General features: G+C 29.9%; 2 protein-coding genes across 3 annotated transcripts; both read right to left on the reverse strand.

The window, feature by feature from the left end:
• Window positions 1-578: 578 nt before the first annotated feature.
• Window positions 579-3,787, reverse strand: LOC118037355 (WAT1-related protein At3g18200). The gene is made up of 7 exons (XM_035043315.2): window positions 3,093-3,787; window positions 2,878-2,940; window positions 2,673-2,789; window positions 2,342-2,588; window positions 2,033-2,191; window positions 1,792-1,943; window positions 579-1,674 (listed from the first exon to the last, which is right to left on the reverse strand). Exons 1-7 carry the CDS (start codon window positions 3,413-3,415, stop codon window positions 1,515-1,517), a joined length of 1,221 nt encoding a protein of 406 aa, XP_034899206.1. The 5' UTR covers window positions 3,416-3,787; the 3' UTR covers window positions 579-1,514.
• An 818-nt stretch (window positions 3,788-4,605) lies between these two features.
• Window positions 4,606-12,010, reverse strand: LOC118037354 (probable protein phosphatase 2C 8). Of its 2 annotated transcripts, XR_004685591.2 has the most exons (11): window positions 11,641-12,010; window positions 11,413-11,521; window positions 10,968-11,004; window positions 10,770-10,814; window positions 10,080-10,132; window positions 8,640-8,801; window positions 8,052-8,135; window positions 7,219-7,308; window positions 7,042-7,089; window positions 5,981-6,178; window positions 4,606-5,124 (listed from the first exon to the last, which is right to left on the reverse strand). XR_004685591.2 is itself a non-coding variant. In XM_035043314.2 (10 exons), exons 1-10 carry the CDS (start codon window positions 11,952-11,954, stop codon window positions 6,068-6,070), a joined length of 1,053 nt encoding a protein of 350 aa, XP_034899205.1. In that variant the 5' UTR covers window positions 11,955-12,010; the 3' UTR covers window positions 5,707-6,067. The 2 variants fall into 2 exon arrangements, 1 of the variants encoding a protein (XP_034899205.1); XM_035043314.2 differs by lacking the exon at window positions 4,606-5,124 and having other exon boundaries at window positions 5,707-6,178.
• Between the last annotated feature and the right edge of the window lie 11,864 nt (window positions 12,011-23,874).

Below are 23,874 nucleotides of genomic sequence, written 5' to 3' on the forward strand. Positions count from 1 at the left end.
ATAATTCTTTGGATGAAAATGATATTGATGAATGTATGAGGAATAATAAGAAAGATGAAGACAATAACGCTAATTTTAGTTTACATGACATTTCAGCAAATTATTTATTTTAAATTTATTAATTGTTGGTTAATAAAATTTATGGACATAAATAATTGTATTATATTTTAAAATTACATAAATTATTTATGAATTTTTATTTGAATTATAAATTTTAAAGTGTATATATAAAAAAATCATTTTATAATTTTACAATTCAAATTTATATTATATTTTTTATATCTTGTCAATAATACACTTTAGATAACTTGGGTTGATACTATTGCTGACAATGATGACCTCTAGACAGGAATCCCTGTCCGATCTAAACCACTCCCAGATTCAAGTGTGTATCTAAACACTGGAACTCTCTTGTTTCAAGCCCTAAATTCACTCGCTTTAGTAAAGCAATTTCCACCTTCAATGTTCTCCCAATAAAAGTAACAAAACAAGTTTCCTATATCATGCTTTTATCTGTGGATATCATTGCCAACAACTACTACCTCTTTATCAAAATCCTTCTCTGACTGCCCACGAAATTAGGTGTGTATCCAACCACTGGCTCCTCTTATCTGGAACAATATTGAGTGGAAGTTTCACGGGCTTGTTAGAACATTATTTACAATCCTCCTACCAAGCCATATGCATCGATTCCCTATAACATGGTTAGCTTTCGATCCTTCGAAATAACCTGACAACGAAGTTGTTAGTGTAAGATGATTTTACCAGTTCAGACTGTCAGATAGGAGATTTTTACTCCCCAAAAACTGGCTTTTTATCAGATAAGGTCTTTTATAATGGTGCTCTTCACTGGAGCAGGGAAAGGGGTGATTCTTGTATATTTTGATGTTGATCAAGAACAACTTGAGAAAATGTCCATGTTACAAATTGTTGATGGCTGGAATACTAAACATGTTTCTGTATATATTTCAAAGAGTGAGATTAATGGTGCTCCTGACGACCAATTTGATGAGTATGAGATGGGAAGAGAGTAATCTGGATGGTTTCTTAAGCACCTTATCAATCTTAAAATAATTGCCAGAACTTTTCTAAGCTGGGTCATATACATGTTTTTCAATTTGTCCCTATAAAGTAATTGTATAATCTAGCATCATTAGCAAGGCAGTGTGTGAAAAGCAAGATTTCAGAATAGCATTGAAATTCTCCTGGCTTTATATCTTCAGATAGAATCATTTTTAAGTACAGAGTTAGTTGCAGACTACTAGGGGTACAGTTTGAAGAGCCTCACTTCCTCTGAATGGAGTTCAAGTCTATAGCCAGCTTAGCTCAAGATTCAAAATAAAAGAGGAAATCTGAGAGAAACCAAACCCCATAAATATACATACATGTTGAGATGCTGGGCTAATCTAAAAACCATTAGAACTGATTGTTCTTCTAAGAGTAGCCATCGTTTTCAGAACATCTTCAGTCTTGGAGATAAATAAATAAATAAAGGGCAGGATATTCATGGGATGTCAGACAATACAAGGCCCCTCTTCCTTGTCTTTATTCTTGTCTTCAAGAAGGTTCCTTGCCAGGGGCTCTTCCCTGTTTTGAATTTCCACTCTTTTCTCTTCAATTTTTCCCCATAAAACAGAATAGAGACCAAGCATGATAAGAACTGCACCAATAATCCTGAAATGTAAAGTAGGAAAGTTAGTGTCAAAACATAACTCTGTTCTGCTTATATGTTAATTGAAGAATTCCATGAATTTTGAATGTTATTTTTTTTTCTTTGGAATGTTCACATACCCTCCAGAGTACAACTGATCACCAAGTATTAGAGAAGCCATAATAGCAACCAAAATTGTCTGCATTGGTTGAAAGACAGCAACAAAGACAGGACCACCTTTGTGAATGCACCATGTCTGAAGGGAAATGACTATAGCAGAGGACACAATCCCCTAAACAAGAATGAAATTGAAGAATCCATTTTAAATTCAATACATAATGACAGAAAAATAAAAGGAAGCCTGAAATTTAAGTTAATTACAGCATATAAGATTGTGAATAGTTCTTCTCCTGATTGGATTTTCCAATGGTTGACGTCAGTTTCTACAAATGCTGCAATGACCAAGAACTGGATCAATCCGAAAAGGCATGTAAAAGAAGTGACAGAGAGCTTTGCCGGATACTTCTTCAACACAGGAGCCTGCAAAATATTAATTCATATTTTAGCTCATAAGGTCAGCAGTAAATTATATGCCATCTACAATTTTTAGCAATCTAGATCAGATTAGCACATGATTTTCATAGCTGTGGTCCTTTGCAACTTATATGGTGGTGACAAAATATGCTTTACCTGAAAGACCATCCAGCCAGCCCATGATAAGCAGTGCCCAAACAGGAATATGCATCCCCGTGTCCAGTTTTGCATTTTGTTTGAAGACATATCTTCTTCAGATGTTATTCCTTGTTCTTGTTGTGTTATCTGATGCAGAAGAGGAGGGCCTTTGTAGAGTGTAATGACAGACGCACCCCCTATACTTGCAATGGTTCCTAAAACTTTTGCTAGTCCATCTCTCCTAGAAATGTTGACTTTCTCAAGTCTGAGGAGAAAGGTAGAAGTTCAAGAAATGTTTCTTTTGTTGAAGAGAAAGAGAAGAAAGTTCAACGTAGAGAGTCTGTGTTACCCTAGAGCAGAAGCCATGACAAAAGTGATTGCAGGAACTGAATTTTGCATTGCTGAAGCAAAAGCTGGAGATGCATAATACAATCCCAAGAGATAAAACCCTTGGTTTGCAGTGATTCTGGAAACAGAGAAAAGACAAGTTAGAACAACAGAAAGTAGTGAAACCATCACATTATACATTTTAGATATCAAATGTATCTTCTCACCCCAATAATGCTAGAAAGAAGAGTTGAACCAGCACAGAGAAAGTAAGAGGTGGTCTTTCCTTCCTGAAAAATGTCAATCCAAGATAGAGTGCAAGTGTAAATGCCAATCCAAACCAGTATATATATATATATATATATATATATATATATATATATATATATATATAAACTACCAAAACAGAAACAGAAAAGCAAGCACCGAACTGAAGACTCACTTCTCAAAGAAATAAGCGAAAGGTCCCAATAAAAGCAATGCAATGATGTTCCTGTAAACTGGGTAAACAACTTTGCTAACACCAATGTTTAGTGCTACCCTTGAAACAATATGAAACCCTGAATAGCAAAACTGTAGAGCAACTAAGGCCAGAAGAAGTTTCATTTTCTGAGGGAGAACACTCCTATCTGCCATATTTCCACCCTCCTTATTTTCTGCTTGGCCTTTGGATGTTATACAATCACAAAATCTGAAGTCGCTTATATAGTTATGTGTACATAAAGGTACATGTGTTTTTTCCTTTTGGCTGGTGCCCGATATCATATTTATACTAGTTGATGTTGCATGGAGGAAGTATCAAGCCACCTTCACCTTACATGCATAAGCAATTGGTGATGATGAAATGCATTTGCCTCAAATATTATTTCCTAGTTGACTTGAGATTTGGATTCTGTTGGGGAGACAACGTCTAGGTGAAGCATGTTGGCCAGGTGATTAGAGAGTGAGAATTCCGGCTCTAAAGCAGTGGATCATGAATCATGAACCCACCAAATGTTTCTAGTTAAGCATGGTCAATAGCATTATTGTTTTGTGAATTGATAGCAGACACAATAATGCTAGCAATATACATAAACTTGATACCAAAAGGCAAGTTTGTCATCTAGATATACTAATTATTTCAACAAATAATAATTTTGCTGAGAATTATGCTATGGGTGGTGGTGGTTATTGTGAATTTTTATAGGTGCAGAAGGTGGGACAAAGAATCGCTGGTTGCAGCATGCATGTGTTCCTCCATATGATTTGGGTATTTCCCATTTTAATATGTATAAAAACAACAAGTTGAGAGAGACAAAACACATGCAATTTTTACAATGGATCACGTCATGTGTTCCTACTCCTAGGATTGAAGCTTGTCACAGCAGAAAACTTCTCCTAGCCAGTAGTAAAGCCAGTTTTGTTTTTCATTTCCCCCCTTGAAAATTCATAAATGCAATGTGGGAAGCCAAGGATGGTGTTTTGCACTAGGCTTTCCAAACAGAGGACGTGGCTTGACAAGATGGAGAAAAAACCATGCGGCAATGGTTTGATATGTTCTTGAATGCTTTTGTGCTGCTTTGCCGCTCTTGTTTTGTTCTGTTCTGTCAGCGAACAGCTCTCTCTCTCTCCAATGATTCTTTGATTGGCTCAGAGCAAAGATCATGAGACCTACTACGCATCACTGACGAATCAATATCTTTAATCATCATAGTTTAAACGGATAATGTGGTGCGATTTCTTGTTTCTTAGCAAGTTGAAATGGGATCGTGGTTGGTTCGAGCAGAGCCTTTTAATATCTATTTGTTTTTTTTTTTTAAATATTTAAAAAATAAATAATTTTTTTTTCAAATTAATTTTTTTAGTATTTTTAAAATTATTTTAATGTTAAAAATTAAAAAAAAATATTATTTTAATATATTTCCAAATAAAAAACAGTTTGTCACCGTTTAAAATACCATTTACATTCATGCCAAGCATCAACACAATGGCTATAACTTCAGGACAGAACTGAACATGCGATTTTTCTCTACTAGACAAATGTATCTAATTTGAGACTTGGGAAGATTTGGTTAGGATAAATTCATGGCCACATAGGAAATTAGCACTCTTGAGCCGCGACATTGCATGGTGAACGATTGGTAGAGGTTTTTTTTTTTTTTTTTTTTAAATTTTTCAGTCTACATTCACGAACCACCTGTCAGCATGGTGAACGAAACATGTTACAGGAAAGTGGTGGAAAGACTGGCTCTCCACTCTGTCTGTATCCAATTCTGTCCACCATACCTTGAAAGTATGTAAAAGAAATTGAGATTCTTGTTAATCAGAACGCCCAATCACAGAAGCAACATGGAGTTGTTTATAACTTGAATGCTGAACTTGAAGCGGCTTGAAAAGGTTTAATTTAAAGCATATGTTCATGGAAAATAATCTTTTAGAAAAAATTGCAAAAAGCACACATGCATACCCCTCCTATCTATGTTTCTCCACTTTACCTGTTTCACCAAAAGAAAAGGGATAATTAATAAAGCAACAAACAAAAAGTATTTGGAGTTTGGACAAACTGAAGGAATTGTTTGCTCACAAATGTTAAGCCACTTTTTTTGCAAGAACAGTAGACTAGTCCTAACTTTGAGCAGCAAGATATTTCAAAAACTCTAAATTTTATACTCTAGGGTTTTGGGCTCTCAAAATCTTAAATCATACTCAAGAGATAGCAAAACAACGTTTTCACAGGACTCTAAAATTAACAATTATATAAATCTCCAATATCTCTCAAATTTGTGAAACTCAAACTGGTGATTTCTAGAAAGCAAGCCCTGAAGTTAATGATCATGTAAGCCTCTAGTGGCTTCAAAATTTATGAGACTCAAACTGGTAATCTCTATGAAGCAAATCTAAGGTCTGACCAGTTGAGCTACACCTCTCAAGTTTCGAATTGTTTTTGTTATTGTTATTATTGGATGAAATAAAAAGTTGGGTTTCTTTTAGGTATAATACTCTGCTAGTGTTCAATTTATCTATTTTTCAATGAGATCAAAACTGCCCGATGGTTAATAGGAGGATACTAATAAGACTTTTGAATCACTATTACCTATTAAGAAAGACGAGTGCTGAGAAAACAAGGTAAAGATTGCCAGGCTACAGCAGTGAATGTACTATTGGAACGGCATCTTCAAACATCTAGCAATCGTTACAGGACCAGCAACCGCAAGCATTACCACATCACTACATATTTCACTGATTACACAGTAGTGCATAGCTTCGTTTCTAGACATCTGAGTATATCAGTCAAGCTAATGTACTGCCAACAAGAGATGAACCAAGAAACAATAGTTTGGCAGTTCTTACAGAAAAATAAGTGTCAAGACCTCCATATACTGATGGCCAGCTGCTGGGATGTTTTTCCAGCAGAATGAACTTCGGTGGCCCTCCGTGTTAACTGTGCTTGAAAACAATGATGATTGCAGTGCAATTATCTTTGCAGCGCCGCTCAAGAACAGCTTCCCTTACAAGACGGCGGCTCACAGCTGCAACAGTTAAACCTTCCTGCCAAACATGTCTAATTTGTAAGTCATCAATTGATGTAGGGGTCTAATTAAAAAGAAAAAAGAATCAGAATCAATGCTTAAATACATTATTGGTGTGAAAGTAATTTGCAATTCAAAACATGGAGCATGGTAATCCTAGAGGTTTCTATAAACACAAATTAATTTCAATATCTAGATAGAAAGTCATGCTCAAATTCGACAGTAATGCCTTAGCTACAATTTTTGTTGATGCAATTCAGCTAGTTTTATGACTAGCTTTTAAGTACTTCATGAGTCATATTTGTGGCAAGTTCTAATTTTAATGAGCCGGACCACTTTGCCATCCATGCACCAGCATTAAATATTATATAAGCACCTTGTATCAGATATCATGTACCAATTCCCATGCAACAATATAACCTCCTCTACCTTAGAAATAAAAAACAGTAATCGAGGATGAAGGAGCTCTTAGGCATGGGAAAGGTACATATAACAATTTCAATGAAACTAGGTTGCACACCATCCTTATATATAGGCCTCAAAAAGTGACATTCGCATGAAGGTTATAGCTCATTTCTGAATGGAATTCTATACAGGTTATTTACTTGCTTTGTATGTACTTAAAGGCAAAGAAATAAAACTAGCACTCGTAATCCATCAAATGCTATTTGAATAATACAAGGCAATTAGGATTTCGCTTCCGAAAAGCTTGCAAAGATGCAGTAATTTTCCATTAAACTGCCACCCTTCCTTAAGTTCTGCTACAAGGTAAATTTCAACAGCTAAATCAAGAAGGATAGCACAATGGGCAAAATTCAACTAATTATTCAAGTTCTACAAGGAGTCAAATAGTGCTTCACTACTAAACAGGTGTACTTTTACCTTCAATAACTTCTGAACAAATTCAACAGCATCACTTGGTCCAAATACCTGAAACAAATACAGAACTTCAATGTGTAGCATTATTTTTCAAACGTATAGAAGTAGAGCTCAAAGAAGATTAAAAAAACATTGACTAACTATAATAGCGAAGATGTCAGACAGAAATTGAAGCCATACCCCCCATAGGCCATCACAACCAAGAATAATAAAGTGCTCTCTGTCTGTGAGGTCAAAGGAATGAATATCTGGGGTTGCCACAACACCTACCTGCAATTCCCACACTTATTTCAGATAGCAAACACATTGTACCTTGCAGGTTGATTCAAAAAGTAATTTCACCCAGAATAGATCAATACTAGCATTTGAAGAGCACAATAGCACAGAATAAATACAGACAGATTAAGAAGAAAAATAAACAACGTAAGGTATTTCAAACTATATATGATATGACAGCGCAAAACTCTTCACAAGTTCAGGGAATACCATAAATGACTGCAGCAACTTCCATACTGTAGGATGATGAGTATATATGGCTTTGATAGTAAAGAAAGGACATGAAATAATTGATGAACTCATAATGCACCTGGCACTTTCATATATTTATCAAAGCTGCAACCAAATCATTTGCTTATTTCTCTATGGTTCACATCTTCCATTTAATTAAAAAGAACCATCTCCGACCTCTCAATTGTTTACAAGAAGCATTATTGAATCCTAATGGTATTACATTAGCATCGAGAAAATTGAAAATCATACCAATCTGAGCTCCAACTCTGATTTTTGGTAAGGATATACCACACTTTTGCTTGTAGAAATTTATTCAGATTGCCACATTTCAATTTATCTCTAGATCTATAAGCCTACATACAAGCTATAGCATTATATTTCTCTTTGAACCAAGTCTCATTTCCAGCTACATAACAAGGACAAATATACAAATGCTGTCATCATACATAAATAGAAAACATGAAACTACAGTGTCAACTGTGCAAGATGGAAGCGCTAAGAACCTTCTTGAATTGGCGGTCTCCAAAAGCCCTAGAAACCTCAAGGCGACCTTGTAATCGTCCATTTGAACTCACACTTCCACCAGCCTGGAAATTGCAGGAGCACAAATATCAGATCATAAGAGTTAAAAGTTAGTAAATTCATTCAAATATCAAATAAGTAGAAGCAGTGATAATTTCATCATCCATATAGGATTCCTTCTTTTCTTTTCAGCTTGGATTGGCCTCAATTTTTTTTTTTTTTTTTCATGTTTTTCCTTTTTCTTTTTCTTTTTCTTTCAACAATAGAATCAAGATATCATCCAAAATCAGAAAATCATGGTTGAAGTTGAAAAGTGGGACTAAAGAACTTATATCATTCTAAGCTTATATCATTCTGTCGGGCAACGGTGCCTCCAGGACTTATCTTGCAAATAAATAATTTGAATCACTGCATCAAAAGACTGATGCCTCCAATACCGATATCCAGAAAATATAATTACTCACCTCAATATTAAAAAATTCATTTAAAAAAAAAAAGAGAGAGAAAATAAAGAATCGAAGCACAATATCAGCTTAGAGTAAGTATAATTTGAACATTATAGTTTCTACCTTTTGTATTCGAGCACGTTCCTGTGGATATATGGCTTTGTGTTCCCTTGTCAAAACAATAGCCTTCAATGGACTTGCTCCATCCGGGTGATTCTGTGATCCATCAATAATGGATGATCGGGCTAAAACTGCTTTTGCATCCCCTATGTTAGCAATGAAAACCTAAGACATGTTTGGTAGTGGCAAGTCAAATATAAGTTCATCAGAGATGCCGGAGTATAATAACCAAAAGTAATGCAAAAGTTCATCATTAAGTTAGCAATACTAGATTCCATAAGCAAACACAGATGTGATTAATGTGTGTAACTTAATATGAATTTTCATTCAGATATCAACAGCTGATATGTATGAAGGAGGGAAAGAAGAATATGATAAAGAAGAAACAAAGACAAGGAGAAATGCAATAGATGTAGGTGATGTGTCCTCTGTCTCGTATTTGCAAATAAAAGATTTGGTATATTAGATGGCGCATGCAAGTATTGATAGAGATAGAGCAGGTAGGGAAGAAGAAGCTAGCATTAGAAGAGCTCATAAATTGAGGCAGGTAAGAATTCAAAATGACACGAGAAATTCATAGAGATTATCATAGCTGGGTATGTCATAAAGATAGGAATGTTCCAGCAGAAATCTGTGAGAGTTGGAGAGGGAATTTAAGGGAAAAGTGTTTCTAGAAAAAATGGAAGAAAGCTACACACCCTCGAAAAGAAAAATGACAGAGTATTTATGTAGTACATATAGTCACCTTTAATCACTAATCTTTGTGGTTGATGAACAATATAGTCTTAGTAGTTTCATTGGCCAATAAAGGAATGGGATGACATGTTTAATAATGACACAAGATGAGTGATTTCAATATTCCTAAGGACCACAAAGGAGAGGACCTTCTTGAAAAAACTTGATCCGAACTCCCCAAGACAAATCTCCCATAAGACAAAGTTTAGTCATAAATCCTGCAACAATTCTCTTAAATAATTCTCTTTGTTGCTCATGCTGTCAACAACAATAAATAATGGTAACTGAAAATATTTGGAATTAATCAAAGAATTTTGTTTGTACCCAAAGGTCCCATGCTAATTAGACAAATGTTCAGCAACAAAACAATCAAAGGCAAAGGAAAGGAAGGAATATCCTTGTGGAAGGAAAGTATACAAAAGTTAAACCAAAGAACTAGAATTTAATTCACAAAATCAGACCTATATTCCAGGTGAAGGTCTATGCAAATAATATTATCTCACTGTAGGATTGCAGCACTTATTTTTTAGCATCTCCATCTAGCATACACTAGACCTATATTAATTAACTGTCATGTGACTGATAATGTTGCATCATGAGAACCATTCCTTAGAAAAATAATGAGAACCTGCTAGGCACCTTTTTAACTATAGGTTCAGCTTTAAATAACAATGGCAAACTTAAATTTGATAAGGGCTGCAAACTTACTTTTTGTCCCAATACCCATACACATACAGCCGTAGCACCATCCTGCCATCCTCCTAAAAGAATGTTATAAATGAACTGGTGAATTCTTTGGTGAAACTTGAAACATTTACTTAGCATGTTTACTGCTCTATATAATCCATAATTAGAAAAATGGAAATGAGCAAATTTAGAAATTAGCAAACAGTCAAGACATTTATCTAAGAAAAATCATGAGTAAAGAAGCCCATGACATCATTTTTTTTTTGTGTGTTAAAGCAATCCACGAAAACAAAAGTACAAGACTAACATGTTTAAGAAAGGGATAGATCTTTTGAATGAAATGGAGTGATGTTATCGGCTCAAAAGTTCAAGCAGTATGGACCATGCTTCTTCGGGGTCAAAAGCAGAATATTTTGCTAAAAAACTGTGGAAATTGTTCAAGGTACATAATTTCAGAACCAACTTTATCTTGGCAATGAAAATAATAACTAAAAAACAGAACGTACACAGGTCATAATTAATTATTTATACACTGACGCCATCCGTGACTCGACATATTCAGCAGTGGTTGTAATACTTGCAGTGTATTGATAATTCCTTTCATTCAATTTTCCAATTTCCCAAACAATGGACTGTGAAAAAGAAAACATTGCTTCTAAAATAGAAAAAGGATTAGGATGAATACATCAGAGACTTGATCATGGAATTTACCTGAAGTACTTTCTTGAAGGAGAGACTCGTCAGTTTTCCGAAAACCTAAATCACAAAAAAGAAAAAATAACAAAATATACCTCAAAACAAAAGCATAAAAAACAGAAAAAACATAGACAAACTTCACGTCCAATAGATTTTGCATAACAATATTGCAGAGAAAATATGCAGTAGAAGACATGAAAAGTGAATTCATACCATCAAGAATGGCCTTTTTGGCAGCTTTCACATCCAACTGCAGCACCGGAAAACATACACCATCATTTTTAAATGCAAAAGGAAATATTTTAACCACAGAAAATCAGGCAACAAGAAAAATCATCAGATTACAAAGGCAACAGGTAAATAAATAAAAAAAAATAGAAAAAAAAATAGAAAAAGAAACGATGGTTCATAAGCAGGCACAAACAATGAAGAAGATATTAGAATTGAAAGGAAATTAAAATATCAAACAGCAAAAACAAATGAATATTTGATTCAAAAGCTACTCTCTAGTCATGATTAAACAATGCAATACAAGATTCTGAAATCATTATAATTTCCCATTAAAAAAAGTTCTCATGAATTTCCACACTGATTATGATAACCCAGGAGAAATAAATAAAAAAAGAAGCAATAAACAAAATATAAACTAAAAACACACCAACTCACGTGGTAAGCCAGAAGAGACAACGTTTTTATGTAAATTCTTCTGAGCATACTCAGCTGCTAACCTCCCTCCATGTCCATCATATATTGCAAAATGTGCGCATCTGCATATAATTAATTAATTAGTTTTTTTATTATTTTTGTTTTTTTCTTTTCTAATTTATTTATTTATTTATTTAACACAAAATCAGAAACAAAAAATGAAAAAGAAAACCCTAAAAACCTCAATTTTCCAGGAGAGTCCAAGCTAGCATCTAGTAACACAACCCAAGCATCCTCCATGGAGTGTCTCGATCCTTTATCCTCCGCCGCATTGGCTTCGATCTTAAACTCCTTCTCCGCCGCAATCTGTTGCTGTTTCTGCTTCTTCTCTTCCGTTCCACTGTCGTTTCGCTTGCTTTCTTCACTCGTCAATACTTCAGCTTCAGTTTTTTGTTTCTTTGACTCTGAATTTGATTCCTCGATGATGATTGGGTTCTCGCGCTTCAGATTTGAGGTCTCTGTTTCAGTGACTGGATTTGTGCTTCTTTCGCTCATTTTTTGGAGTCTGTTTGGTTGCAGAGAATAACAAAAAAGGATTTCCTTGTCATTTGAGTTTTTTCCTTCTTATATATAAAGAAAAGGAGTGTTTGTAAACGAGAACAGAGTACACTGTAGCCGGGATAAGGATGCGCCTGGGTGAGAGAATAATGAATAGAAATTGCATGCACTATTAGTTATTATAACAAACTATTAAGGTATTATATATATATATATATATATATATATATAAAAAAAAATAAAATTTTTATTTTTTTATACTTTTAAATTATTAAATTTTAGTGTTTTCGGATCATTTTGATGTGTTAATATTAAAACTAATTTTTAAAAACTAAAAAAAAAATGCATTTATAAAACAAAAATCACTTTAAAAAGCAACTACTATTAGGGTGATTGTTTTTGGTTTGATTCGGTTTTTATCAAAAAAGAAAAGTAATCAAAACCGGTTTCTTTTAACTGAAACCGGTTCAAATCTACTGGTTTCAATTCAGTTATTTTGGGGGAAAAACCGGTTTGGCTCGGTTTTTCCTGATTTGACTCGATTTGTTCAATTTGGCTCAGTTTTTTTCTGGTTTGGGTTCGGTTCGGTTTTTTTAGTTTCAGGCTTATAAAACCAAAACCAAACCAATCAGTTTTTTTAAAATTCTAATCGGTTTTTTTTCACGATTCTGTTTTTTTGTTTTTTTTTTATTTTCTCGATTTAATTGGTTTTTTAGGTTTTTTGCTCACTCCTAACCATTATCATACTTTCAAACACACTTCTAGAGTTGTGTGTAGGGTGATATTTGGTTTTATATTAAAAACAAATTAACTTGAAATGTTTTTAAACTACTAACCAGTTTTGTATTACCGGATAAAGAATGTTTATTTTGGTTTGGATTTTTATGTCAAACCAGTAAAATATATATTCCTGTGACTAGGTTTTTTATGAGGTTTTTTATTTATGTAAAAAAATCAATTACAATTGTCCATTTTATTATTTTTTTGCTTTTTTATTTGATATAAAAGAATTTTCAATTCCAGTTTTCAATCTCCTTTATCTTTGTTCTTTACTAAAAGAGGGTTTGAGAACATGACAAAGTTGTTTTTTAATATTTTTTTCAGTCAGAAATGCATTAAAATAATTTTTTTAAAAAAAACTCATTTATAACATTATCACATCAAAATTATCCAAATATATATATATATATAATAATAATTTTAAGTAACAAAATTATTTTTTAAAAAATACATTTTAAACATTTCCAACTAGAGGCTAAACCACCCAAAGCAAGGAACTATCTTTTGTTTGATATCACATAACACTTGTAAATAAAACAATTTATAATGAAAATCATACAAGGCTTTTGGGGCACAACATATTAACAAAAGGTTAAAGTTGATATTATTGTGCTCCAAGACATAGTTTTCTATTCATTTTAATAGTGTAATTATTATCAATTGCCTTTTGTTTGATATTATATAACACTCGTAAATAAAACAATTCATGATGAAAACCATATATGGCTTTCGAGGCACAAAATATTAACAAAAAGCTAAAGTTGATGGTGATATTATTGTGCTCCATGACAGTTTACTATTAATTTCAATAGTGTAATTAATGTCTTACCCCTTGGTCATTTTCTGTTTCACCTTTGTTTCAAGGGTAGGATGGTTTTTTCCATAGGACATGAATGTTTTTTTAGAATTGAATGAGGTTATTTTGGTAATTATGTTTGTAAATGCATAGTAAAATAACAAATTTAACTCTAGAATAAAATAATTTGATTTTTTCTGCACAAGGATAATTTTGCATTTTCATGTTTGGTCGAATAGCGGAATTACGACATCACTTATACATTTAGGGGCTTTGTAGTAATTTTCTCTTGTGTTTGTTGATTGGCCTTTGCAGTAATTTTTTCATGTTTGGCCTTTGTATTAATTTTGTAGGTTATTTTTTAAGGTGCTTTTCGGTAAAAAAAAAATACAATAAAATATTTCTTTTTGTTTTTAAAAATTTATTTTTTGATATCATCGTATTAAAATTATCCAAAAATATAAAAAAATATATATTTAAAAAAAAAAACACGATTTCAAACACGTCCAACTAAAGGCTAAACCACCATAAAACAAGGAACTACCTTTTGTTTGATATCACATAACACTCGATTAAATAAAACAATCCATGATGAAAATCATACATGGCTCTCGGGGCACAAAATATTAACAAAAAGCTAAAGTTGGTGGTGATAATATTTTATTCTGAAACACAATTTACTGTTCATTTCAACTGTGTAATTATTGTCTTGCCCCTTGGTCATTTTCTCTTTTAACTTTGTTTCGGGGGTAAGATGGTCTTTTCCACATGACATGAATGTTTTTTGGAAATTTAGTGGGGTTCTTTGGTAATTACATTTGTAAATGCATGGTAAAATAACAAATTTAACCTTGAAATAAAATAATTTGATGCTTTCTGCACAAGGACAATTTTGTATTTTCATGTTTAGTCAAACAATGGAATTACGACAGTACCTATGCATTCAGGGGCTTTGTAGTAATTTTCTCTTGTGATTGTTGATTGGTCTTTGTAGTATTGTTTTCATGTTCGGGCTTTGTAATAATTTTGTAGGTTGTTTTTTAATGTACCTTTTTTGTTTAAAAAATATGCAATAAAATAATTTTTTTAAAAAAAAATTTATTTTTTATATCATCGCATCAAAATTATCCAAAAATTTAATATATATATATATATATTTTTAAAAAAAAAAAACACGATTTCAAATGATAAAAATCATATATGGCTCTCAGGCCACAAAATATCAGCAACTATAAACCATAAAAATAATTACAATCAAAGTAATTAATAGAAGTTAGTACAAGAAGATTTTTGAAGCAACATACCATTATTACCTAAAGCATCAAATCAAGAAAATTATAGTGCATTCATGTTAATTATATAGCCTTAGAGAGGTTTAATCCTCTCTAGTTCTTTCCACCATAAAAAATGTAATACATAGTCAATCATTTATGATTGTATCAATTAATCATTTATCACTATAATTAAAGCCAAAGATGAGTGTATTCATCGCCTCCATGTTGAATTAAGAGTTGAAGTTTAGAAATGAACCACCAATGTGTCAAATAAAAAGACATCAAACAAAAAACTTCCACCTAAACTCAGAATTATAAGAAATCACTAATAGGAAATTACAATATATCCATGTAAGGTTGTGATTGTCTCTTATCATCGGCATAACTCACATAAATATTTCTTCCTCCTATATTATGCAACATTAGTATGCAATAGTAAATATATAATCTAGGAATCAAGGTACTAAACTCCCTAAAAAAACAACGTAAAACTTGATTGAAAATAATAATAAGTTTGTATATGAAAAATATTTTTGGTTGAAAGACTCCACGAAAATTAGACATGTATGGTGGAGAATTAAAGGGTAATTTTGTAATTTGAAAAAAAAGCTTGTCAGAGATGAAATTAAAGGGATGTATAAATCTTGTGTTAAATGTTGTAATTCCAAACCAAAAAAATAATAATAATAATAATACATTTAGAGGAAAAAAAATTAATATGGAAGGTAGAAAATCCCAGGAAAAAAATAACGAGAAACCTAAAATGAAATAATATAAAGTTGTGCGTAAAAAATACCAATGATTGGAGATTTGACAGAAACAACAAATGGGACATAAAATGAGTGGCATTTTTACAAATAAAAAGAAGAACCCTCCCTCTCCTCCATTAAAGTTGACGATATCAAGAGTCAGAGAAAGGGAGAGTTTTTGCAAAAACAAAATTCTTTATTTTTTTTGTCCTTTTCAAATCAATTGAGACGACATGACGGTGCTTTCATATGATTTTCCATATATAAAGACAACCCAAGCTTGAAAATTTGAGGGAGGGATTGGGAGCTTGGGAAATGGAGGGATGAAGTTACTAATTGGAATAGATGAAGGGAAATCTTGAAATTTCTGTAAAAGACCCATTAATTTGGGTTAAATGATGATGGTATGATGTTCTCTTCCCATTAAATTGTTTGTTCTTCTTGTTTTTATTGGGGGGACTGAAAATCCTCAGAATATAGAATTTGGGGTTTATGTGTATTTGTGCATGAAAAATATGAAATTGTGTAATTATTGGTTAATTGGCTTAAATGACATGATTAAAAATTTAATTGAAGAAATTAAAAACCAATTATGAAATCTTAAGGTGGCCAGCCATGGGTAGGGGTTTTGAGGATTTGGAAATTTGACTAAATTGGATTGGTTGTAATGCTTTAATGATGTTGGAGAATGTTTGAGATTAGTTTCTAACATTTTAAGATGGATTGCTAAGAATTTAGTTATTTTTGTTACATGATGGGATTATGGAAATATGAAAATTTGGCTAAATTGGGTGGATTTTTGGTGTTTTGAATGATGTTGTCTTGTTTAAACTTGATTGGTATAATGATGGTAGTGTATTTGATTTGATGGTGATTCATGTAGAACAAATTATTTGGTATTGGTTATGTTTGTTAATTGTGACAAAATGAAAGTATGGAAATAGATGGAATTATGTAAGTTTTAATGTTTTAATGATGTTAGAGATGTATATGTTTGATTGTGTTCATCAAAATTTGGTTTATGGTGTGTTGATCCATTATTGATGTATTATGAAAGATTGGGTATACTAAAATTCTATGAAATTGATGATTAAATTGAATGCTCATCATGTGTTTGATAAAAAGTTAGACATTGAAATTATTTGATGGAAAGTTTGGAGATTGAAATTAGTTAACTAAATGTCTGGACATTGAATTTGAATATGGAAATAGTTAACAAAAACTTAGACGTTAAATGGATTAAGAAAATAAATGATGAAGTGTTTAGACATTTAAAGTAAATGTTATGAGGAAGTGAATAAGTGTGTTAAATGGACCAAAAAGCTTAGGTATTGATTTCCAGATAAGTTATTTGGAATTTTAGGAGGGACACTAGACATGAGGCTTGGAAAGAAACATAATTCGTAAAAGCTCTAGGGAGGTGTTTTTTATCTTCCCTCTTTTTAATAAATAAAATGTTTTTATTTAATTGCATGTAAAAATATGTAAAGAAAGTTTGTTATGAGAACACATGTACAATGTAAAAGTGAGTAAATGACATGCATTAATGGAAATTGAATATATATATATATATATATATATATATATATATATATATATATATATCATTTGGAGAATGACTAATTATATACATTAAAGTTGGTTGTCTATACAAATATTAACTATATAAAACAAAGTTGGACTATTTGGATGGAGACTAATTATATATATTAAAGTTGGTCATTTGGATAAAAACTAATTATATACATTAAAATCAACCATTTAGACATAGACTAACTATTTAAATCAAAGTTAGTCATATGAACGAGGACAAATTAAACAAAGTTAAAGTCGATTATAGTGACAAAGACTTGTTTCAATAGTGACAAAGACTTTTTAATGATATGGCTTATTATAGAAATTAGGCCAATTGAAACGAGAGGGACTAGATAATGTCTTGAAGTACCAAACCAAGACTATTGAAACAAGTCAATGAACATGGTGATGTATAACATAGGCTATAACTTGATAAAATTGATAAATAAGTGTAATTTTGATGTAAGTACAAGCCACAAATCGTATTAGATCGAAAAATATACAATAAATGTAAAGTACTAGTACGAGTACTGAAAGTAATAATGAATACAATTGAGAGAAAACATAAGCCATAATGATTGTTGGATTGGATTGATGAATTCATAGGTTCTTAAAACATGGGCCATGATTAAGAAATGGGTCAATGAAATCCATAATTAAGTTAATGCCAAAGTTAAGAGTATTAAATTGAGTAAATAAATAAGATCATCCTTAAACATAAGCCATGATTATCAAAAGAATTAGTAAACCTCTTGGGGTTTAGGGACTTGATAGTAGCAGGTTTAGTGGGGAGAAAGAAAAAGTAAATGAAACTTATTTGTATTACTTTTATCCTTCCAAATTCTTGAAAATAAGAGGTAAGAAACTTCATTGAAGAAATCGTTCATGATGGTTTATGATTTTTAAGCTTGATCCTATTGCATTGAGTTATGAAAATGGGTTCATGAGATTGAATGTTTTATTTTATGATTTTATGATGTTCTTTAACATGAAAATAGAATGGATATTATGTGAATTGAAACAATTGAAATTAAAAGTTAACCATTTTCTAATGGAAAATCTGGTCTAGCAGTTATGAAAATAGGATTTTTTTTTATTATTATTGAATTAAGAGTTAGATTATATTTAATTATGTTAGAAGGGTTAAAGCATGGGCAAAGTGCTTATTGAAAAAAATAAAAGGATTGGGATAAGTATTCTAGATGCCATATTTGGCCATACTAGAAAAAATAAAGGACATAAATGGACTAGTTTGTTTGGCCTAAAAATATGTTAGATTGTGTTCAAAAGAAGTTTTAATGGATGGGTAATGGTTATTTGTATTTTTTTTAATAATATTTATACACACACACACTTATTGTGTGATGATGGAATTTGGCCTTAATGAGAAAATAAAAATAAAAAGCATGGGTTGGCTAATTTAAATTGATGTGAAATTTAGCTAAATGTGTAATTCAATGGAAATATATATTGGAAAATGTGTTGTTTAAAAAAAAAACATTTGTTTTTTATATGAAAGTTGCGTATTAAAGAATTCATTTTAGGAGATTGAAGAAAACTCATGTTTCCTCCTTATTTGCATGTTTCGGCCAAGCCAAAAGAAAACAAAATTTAAAATGGATAAGTTAAATACTTATGAGAATTGTGTTTAAGTATAACGTTTTTTATCTCTTTTTTTTTATGTAGTAAAATTATGGATAGAAATGAACATGCATGAAACTTGAATTTGAAAAGTTTGGTAGAGTATACTATTTAAAATTCATGTTGACACAAGAGATGTTGTCGGAGTGATACAACCATAGGGTACTCCATTTAAAGGTCAGATATCATGTAAATACTCGACACCTTGACTCTTGTATTTTATGAATTTATTAAGTCAAGTAACTGCATATTCTTCAATTTGTAATATGTATGGAACTAATTATCTGGTAATAGAGCTAGTGCCCGGTAATGGACAATAGAACTAGTTACTCAGTAATAGGGTGGAACTAGTTACTCAATAAAGGGGTTGACGCTTAGTAGTGGACGGTGAAACTAATTACTCGATAATGGGGTTGGTGTCCGGTACTGGACGTTGAAACTAATTACTCAATAATGGGGTGGATGCCCAGTAATAAACAATGAAAGTAGTTACATGATAATAAGGTTGATGCCCAGTAATAAGCGGTGAAACTAGTTACCAAATAATGAGATGAAACTAATTACCCGGTAATGGAGCTAATGTCCAGTAATGGGCTAATGCCATCAATTCATTTAGTGATAAGAATATATGATCTAGTAAGATTCTTCACTGGAACCATATAATTGATTGAATAGATGAATTAAGACCATGATATATTATTGAGGTTGCTTTATTATTTTGTATATTTTTATTATGTGGTTTTATTTATACCATGTGTTAAATCAATTTTAGGTATATTATAGCCACATGCAAAGTATTAGATATTAAGGATCTCTTTTGTTTAAATAATGAAAATGTAATTTTGAATTGTTAACACCTTTGCAATGTAATTTTGGTATCTCAATAATGTTAAAATTGATGATATTTGTAATATTAATTATATAATTTCTTATTAGGCTTTTATAATATTATACATATTCAAAATATTTTTTCTAACAATGTAATGTTGTATATTAATGGTTTTGTTATTCTTTCCTAGAGTGTTAATTGATATGTAATGAAATTACTTAAAACATTACATTACTGTATTTAAAAATATTTTTTTCTCACATTATTGTTGTGTATTAATAGTTTTGTTATTCACATATGATAAATAAATCATAATGTTAAAATTTATGATATTTGTAATATTAATGATATAATTTCTTATTAGGCTCTTATAATGTTATACATCTTCAAATGTTTTTTTTCTACAATGTTATTGTGTATCAATGGTTTTGTTATTCTATTCTAGAGTGTTGATTGATGAGTAATGATATTACTTAATACATTGCATTATTGTATTTAAAATGTCTTCAAGAATATTTCTTTCTCACATTATTGTTGTGTATTAATAGTTTTGTTATTCACATATACACCTAGAATAAATAAATCATAATGTTAAAATTTATGATATTTGTAATATTAATGATATAATTTCTTATTAGGCTTTTATAATATTATATATCTTCAAAATATTTTTTCTGATAATGTTGTTATGTATTAATGATTTTGTTATTCTGTCATAGAGTGTTGATTAATAGGTAATGAGATTGCTCAATGCATTACATTATTGTATTTAAAATGTCTTCATAAATATATTTTTTTCTCATGTTATTATTGCTTATTAATAGTTTTGTTATTCACATATAAACCTAGTATAAATGAATCATCATTGAGCATTGTACAATCATGTTGATTGGTCGGTAATGAGATTGATTAATACACCACATCATTATATATTCAAAATACTCTTCATTGTGATTTTGTCGTGTATTAATAGTTTTATTATTCACAGATCATCTAGGATAAATGAACTGTTACTAGATATTGCCATATAATACTAATGGGTGGATAATAAAATTGTCTAATACACGCCTTTATTATATTCAAGATATTTTTAGGATATCATGTTTTCCTTACAAATCTTGTTACATATTAATTGTTTTTATTATTTGTTAATCAACCTAAGATATATGAACCATCATTGGACATTGTCTTAAGATGTTGTTTAATGGATATTAGAAACGATTAATCATGACTCTTTATTTTTGTAAAATTAAAAAAACAATAATAAAGGGTTTTTTTTTTTTTATGAATTTAGACCTGTGGGTTCGATGGTGCTCCTAGTAATACCATTTTGAACTACTATTTCAGTTATCCAATCAATTATCTTCATGAAGCGAAGTCATTATTGATTACAATATTGTTTTTAAAAGTATTAATGTAAATTATTGTAAAACATAAATGTTAAATTTTTAATTATCTATAAATATGCATTTGTTATTTGAATTTGATTTTTCTATTTTCGTGTTGATGAGTGTGTGAATTTATTTTTATAGTTCTATCTTTGAGACATTTTGTTTTCATACTACTAGTGAATTTGGGCTAGATCAATATAAACTTACATAGAACGATTCAATTAATATGACATTGAACAACTTATGCTTGATAATTGCCCACCATCCCTAAAAGTTCAATGCACGTGTTTCAAAAGTGAGGATTGAATCATGTTTCCAAACTTAGGTCTTAAATTAATGTCTTATTTTATAATAATCTTTAACTTCTAATAACTAATAAATATATACCAGTTTAGACAAAACTTCTAATATTTAAGCATAATAGGTAACTCTATCATAAAAAACAAACATGAGGCAACTCATCTTAGATATAATATATAAAGTAATTATAATCTTTTCTATTATATAATCAGCCCCTTACTTATTATATAATCAACATCTGAAAGATTAGTTAGGATTTTTTTAATTATTATAAAACTATGTGGCATTTTCTTTTTCTATCTAATAGTTCACCAAGATATCTCTGGTAACAATATAAATGACTTAAAAAATTTTTATATTAATTTTAAAATAAATGATATAAGGTTACATGTTGCATGGATTAAAAAAAAAAAACTTTAATGAATGGGTTATGTAATCTAGAATATATAGTTATTGAAAAATATTTTGACAAAAAGATTAGTACTATTTTTAAAATTTAATTTATATAATTCAGACAATATTTTACGATCATAAATGGTTTTAAATGTAAGAAATATTGATAAAAATAGTCTGATTTCATTTTAAAATAGGGAATTTATAAATTGTATAAGTTAATTACAATTTTCCTTATTGTCATGATTAATTATTACATAATTTTCCTTGTCTATTTCTTTTCTTGATTTGTTTAAACTCAAATATAAAATACATGCATGATATTAAATGCTAGGGAATATTTAATTAAAAAATATACACATCTAATATTCATTGATTTTAATTTTATATACTTGAATTCTTATAATTGATCAAAATATCAAAAAATATTTTATAAAGTTGCTTGGAATAGCACACAAGATATAAAAACTAGTGATGCCTATTTCACTTATTAAGTCATGAACACAATCGTTTTCTTATATCATATCCCTCGTCAAATCTAATGGTGGTTTCTTTTTTTCATTGGAGCCAAATTATAATTTTCTAATATTTTTTTTAATACTGATTTCTAATATTTCACAAATATTGTTAGTGTTGTTATATCCACAAGTTCATAAAACCAAAATTTATACCTACCTATTTATTAGTTTTTTTACCACATTACTTTGGGTAATTGGATAACTACTTTTTATAAAACTTAACTCCATTAACCTTATACCAAAGCACATTCTATGTGCACAACAATTCGCTTTGACAAAGGAAAGCCATAAAAATATAGATGATAGCTTCTAAAAAAATAAAAAAAAATAAAATGAAGATATATAAAAGTAAAATAAAAAACTACCTAGGCTCATTTGTTTAATAGAAAAATATTTTTTTTGAAAAGTTATTTTTATAAAAAGTGAATTCTTAAAACATAGTTTATTTTTCAATGATTTGTAGTATCATAAACAATAAGTTGAAAAATATTTTTCAGTGTTTGATTATGCCATGAAAAATAAGTTGGAAAAATAACTTATTATTTTTTTTAATTTTTTTCAAGTTCATTAAAAAAATAGAGACCAAACATAACAAAAAAAAAAAGTTGAAGGATGATGGAATTAAAAAAAAATCTAATTTTATATATTATTTTAAATAAAATAAATAGCAATAAAAAAATAAATATCAAATTTAACAGATAAAAAATTTGAAAGATGATGAAATTAAAAAAAAAATCATATTTCATAAATTATTTTAAATAAAATAAATTGCAATAAAAGAATGAGATCAAGTCTGATAGATAAGAAAACAATTAATTCAAAAAAAGAATAATAGAAAAACAAAAAACAAAAAATAAAAATAAAAATAACAACTTCTAGAAAGTATATTCCAATCAAAATAAAAGAAAAATACTTTTCTAAAAATCAAGATAAATTTTTCTTTGAATAGAAAGTGTTTTTCATTGACTAAAATTTCTATTGTTAAACAAATATGAGAAAGTTTGGGTAATAATTTCTAGAAAATTATTTTTCATGAAACAAACACCCCTTTAATTTAAAGTTATGTCTTGTTTGTTTGATGAATTGTGGTTTTCTAGAAATTATTTTCTTAATTTTTTCATGTTTGTTTATTATTAGAAAAATTGATCAACAAAAAACATTTTTTAGTTAAGGGAAATTTATGGCTTGTTTTCCAAAAAAAAAAAAAATTCCTTTTATTTTAGAAGAAATACATTTTTCAGAAATTGTAAATTTTTTAAAAAATATCTTATTATTTATTGATTATATCAAATTTGTTTTTTAATCTTTTAATTACTATACAATTTGTTTTGAATTATTTTTTGAATTTATTTTTTTCAATTTCATCCTTTAGAATTTGATTTTTATACCAACTTTGGTCCTTATTCTTTTGAATGTTATTTTTTTTTATCCTCTTCTTAATTGAAAGTTTTTTTTTTTTTTATCTATCATATATGATCCTCATTCTTTTGATCATAATTTTATTTTATTTGAAATAATTTATGAAATTGGAATTTTGTTTTTCAATTTTATCATTTTCAATTTTTTTTTATCTATCAAATTTAGTCTCTATTCTTTTAATTGCTATTTATTTGATTTGAGATGATTTGTGAAATTGAAGTTTTTTTTTTTTTTTTTTTTTAATTTCATCCT

Source organism: Populus alba, chromosome 15, assembly GCF_005239225.2.
Source record: "Populus alba chromosome 15, ASM523922v2, whole genome shotgun sequence".
Lineage (NCBI taxonomy): Eukaryota > Viridiplantae > Streptophyta > Magnoliopsida > Malpighiales > Salicaceae > Populus > Populus alba.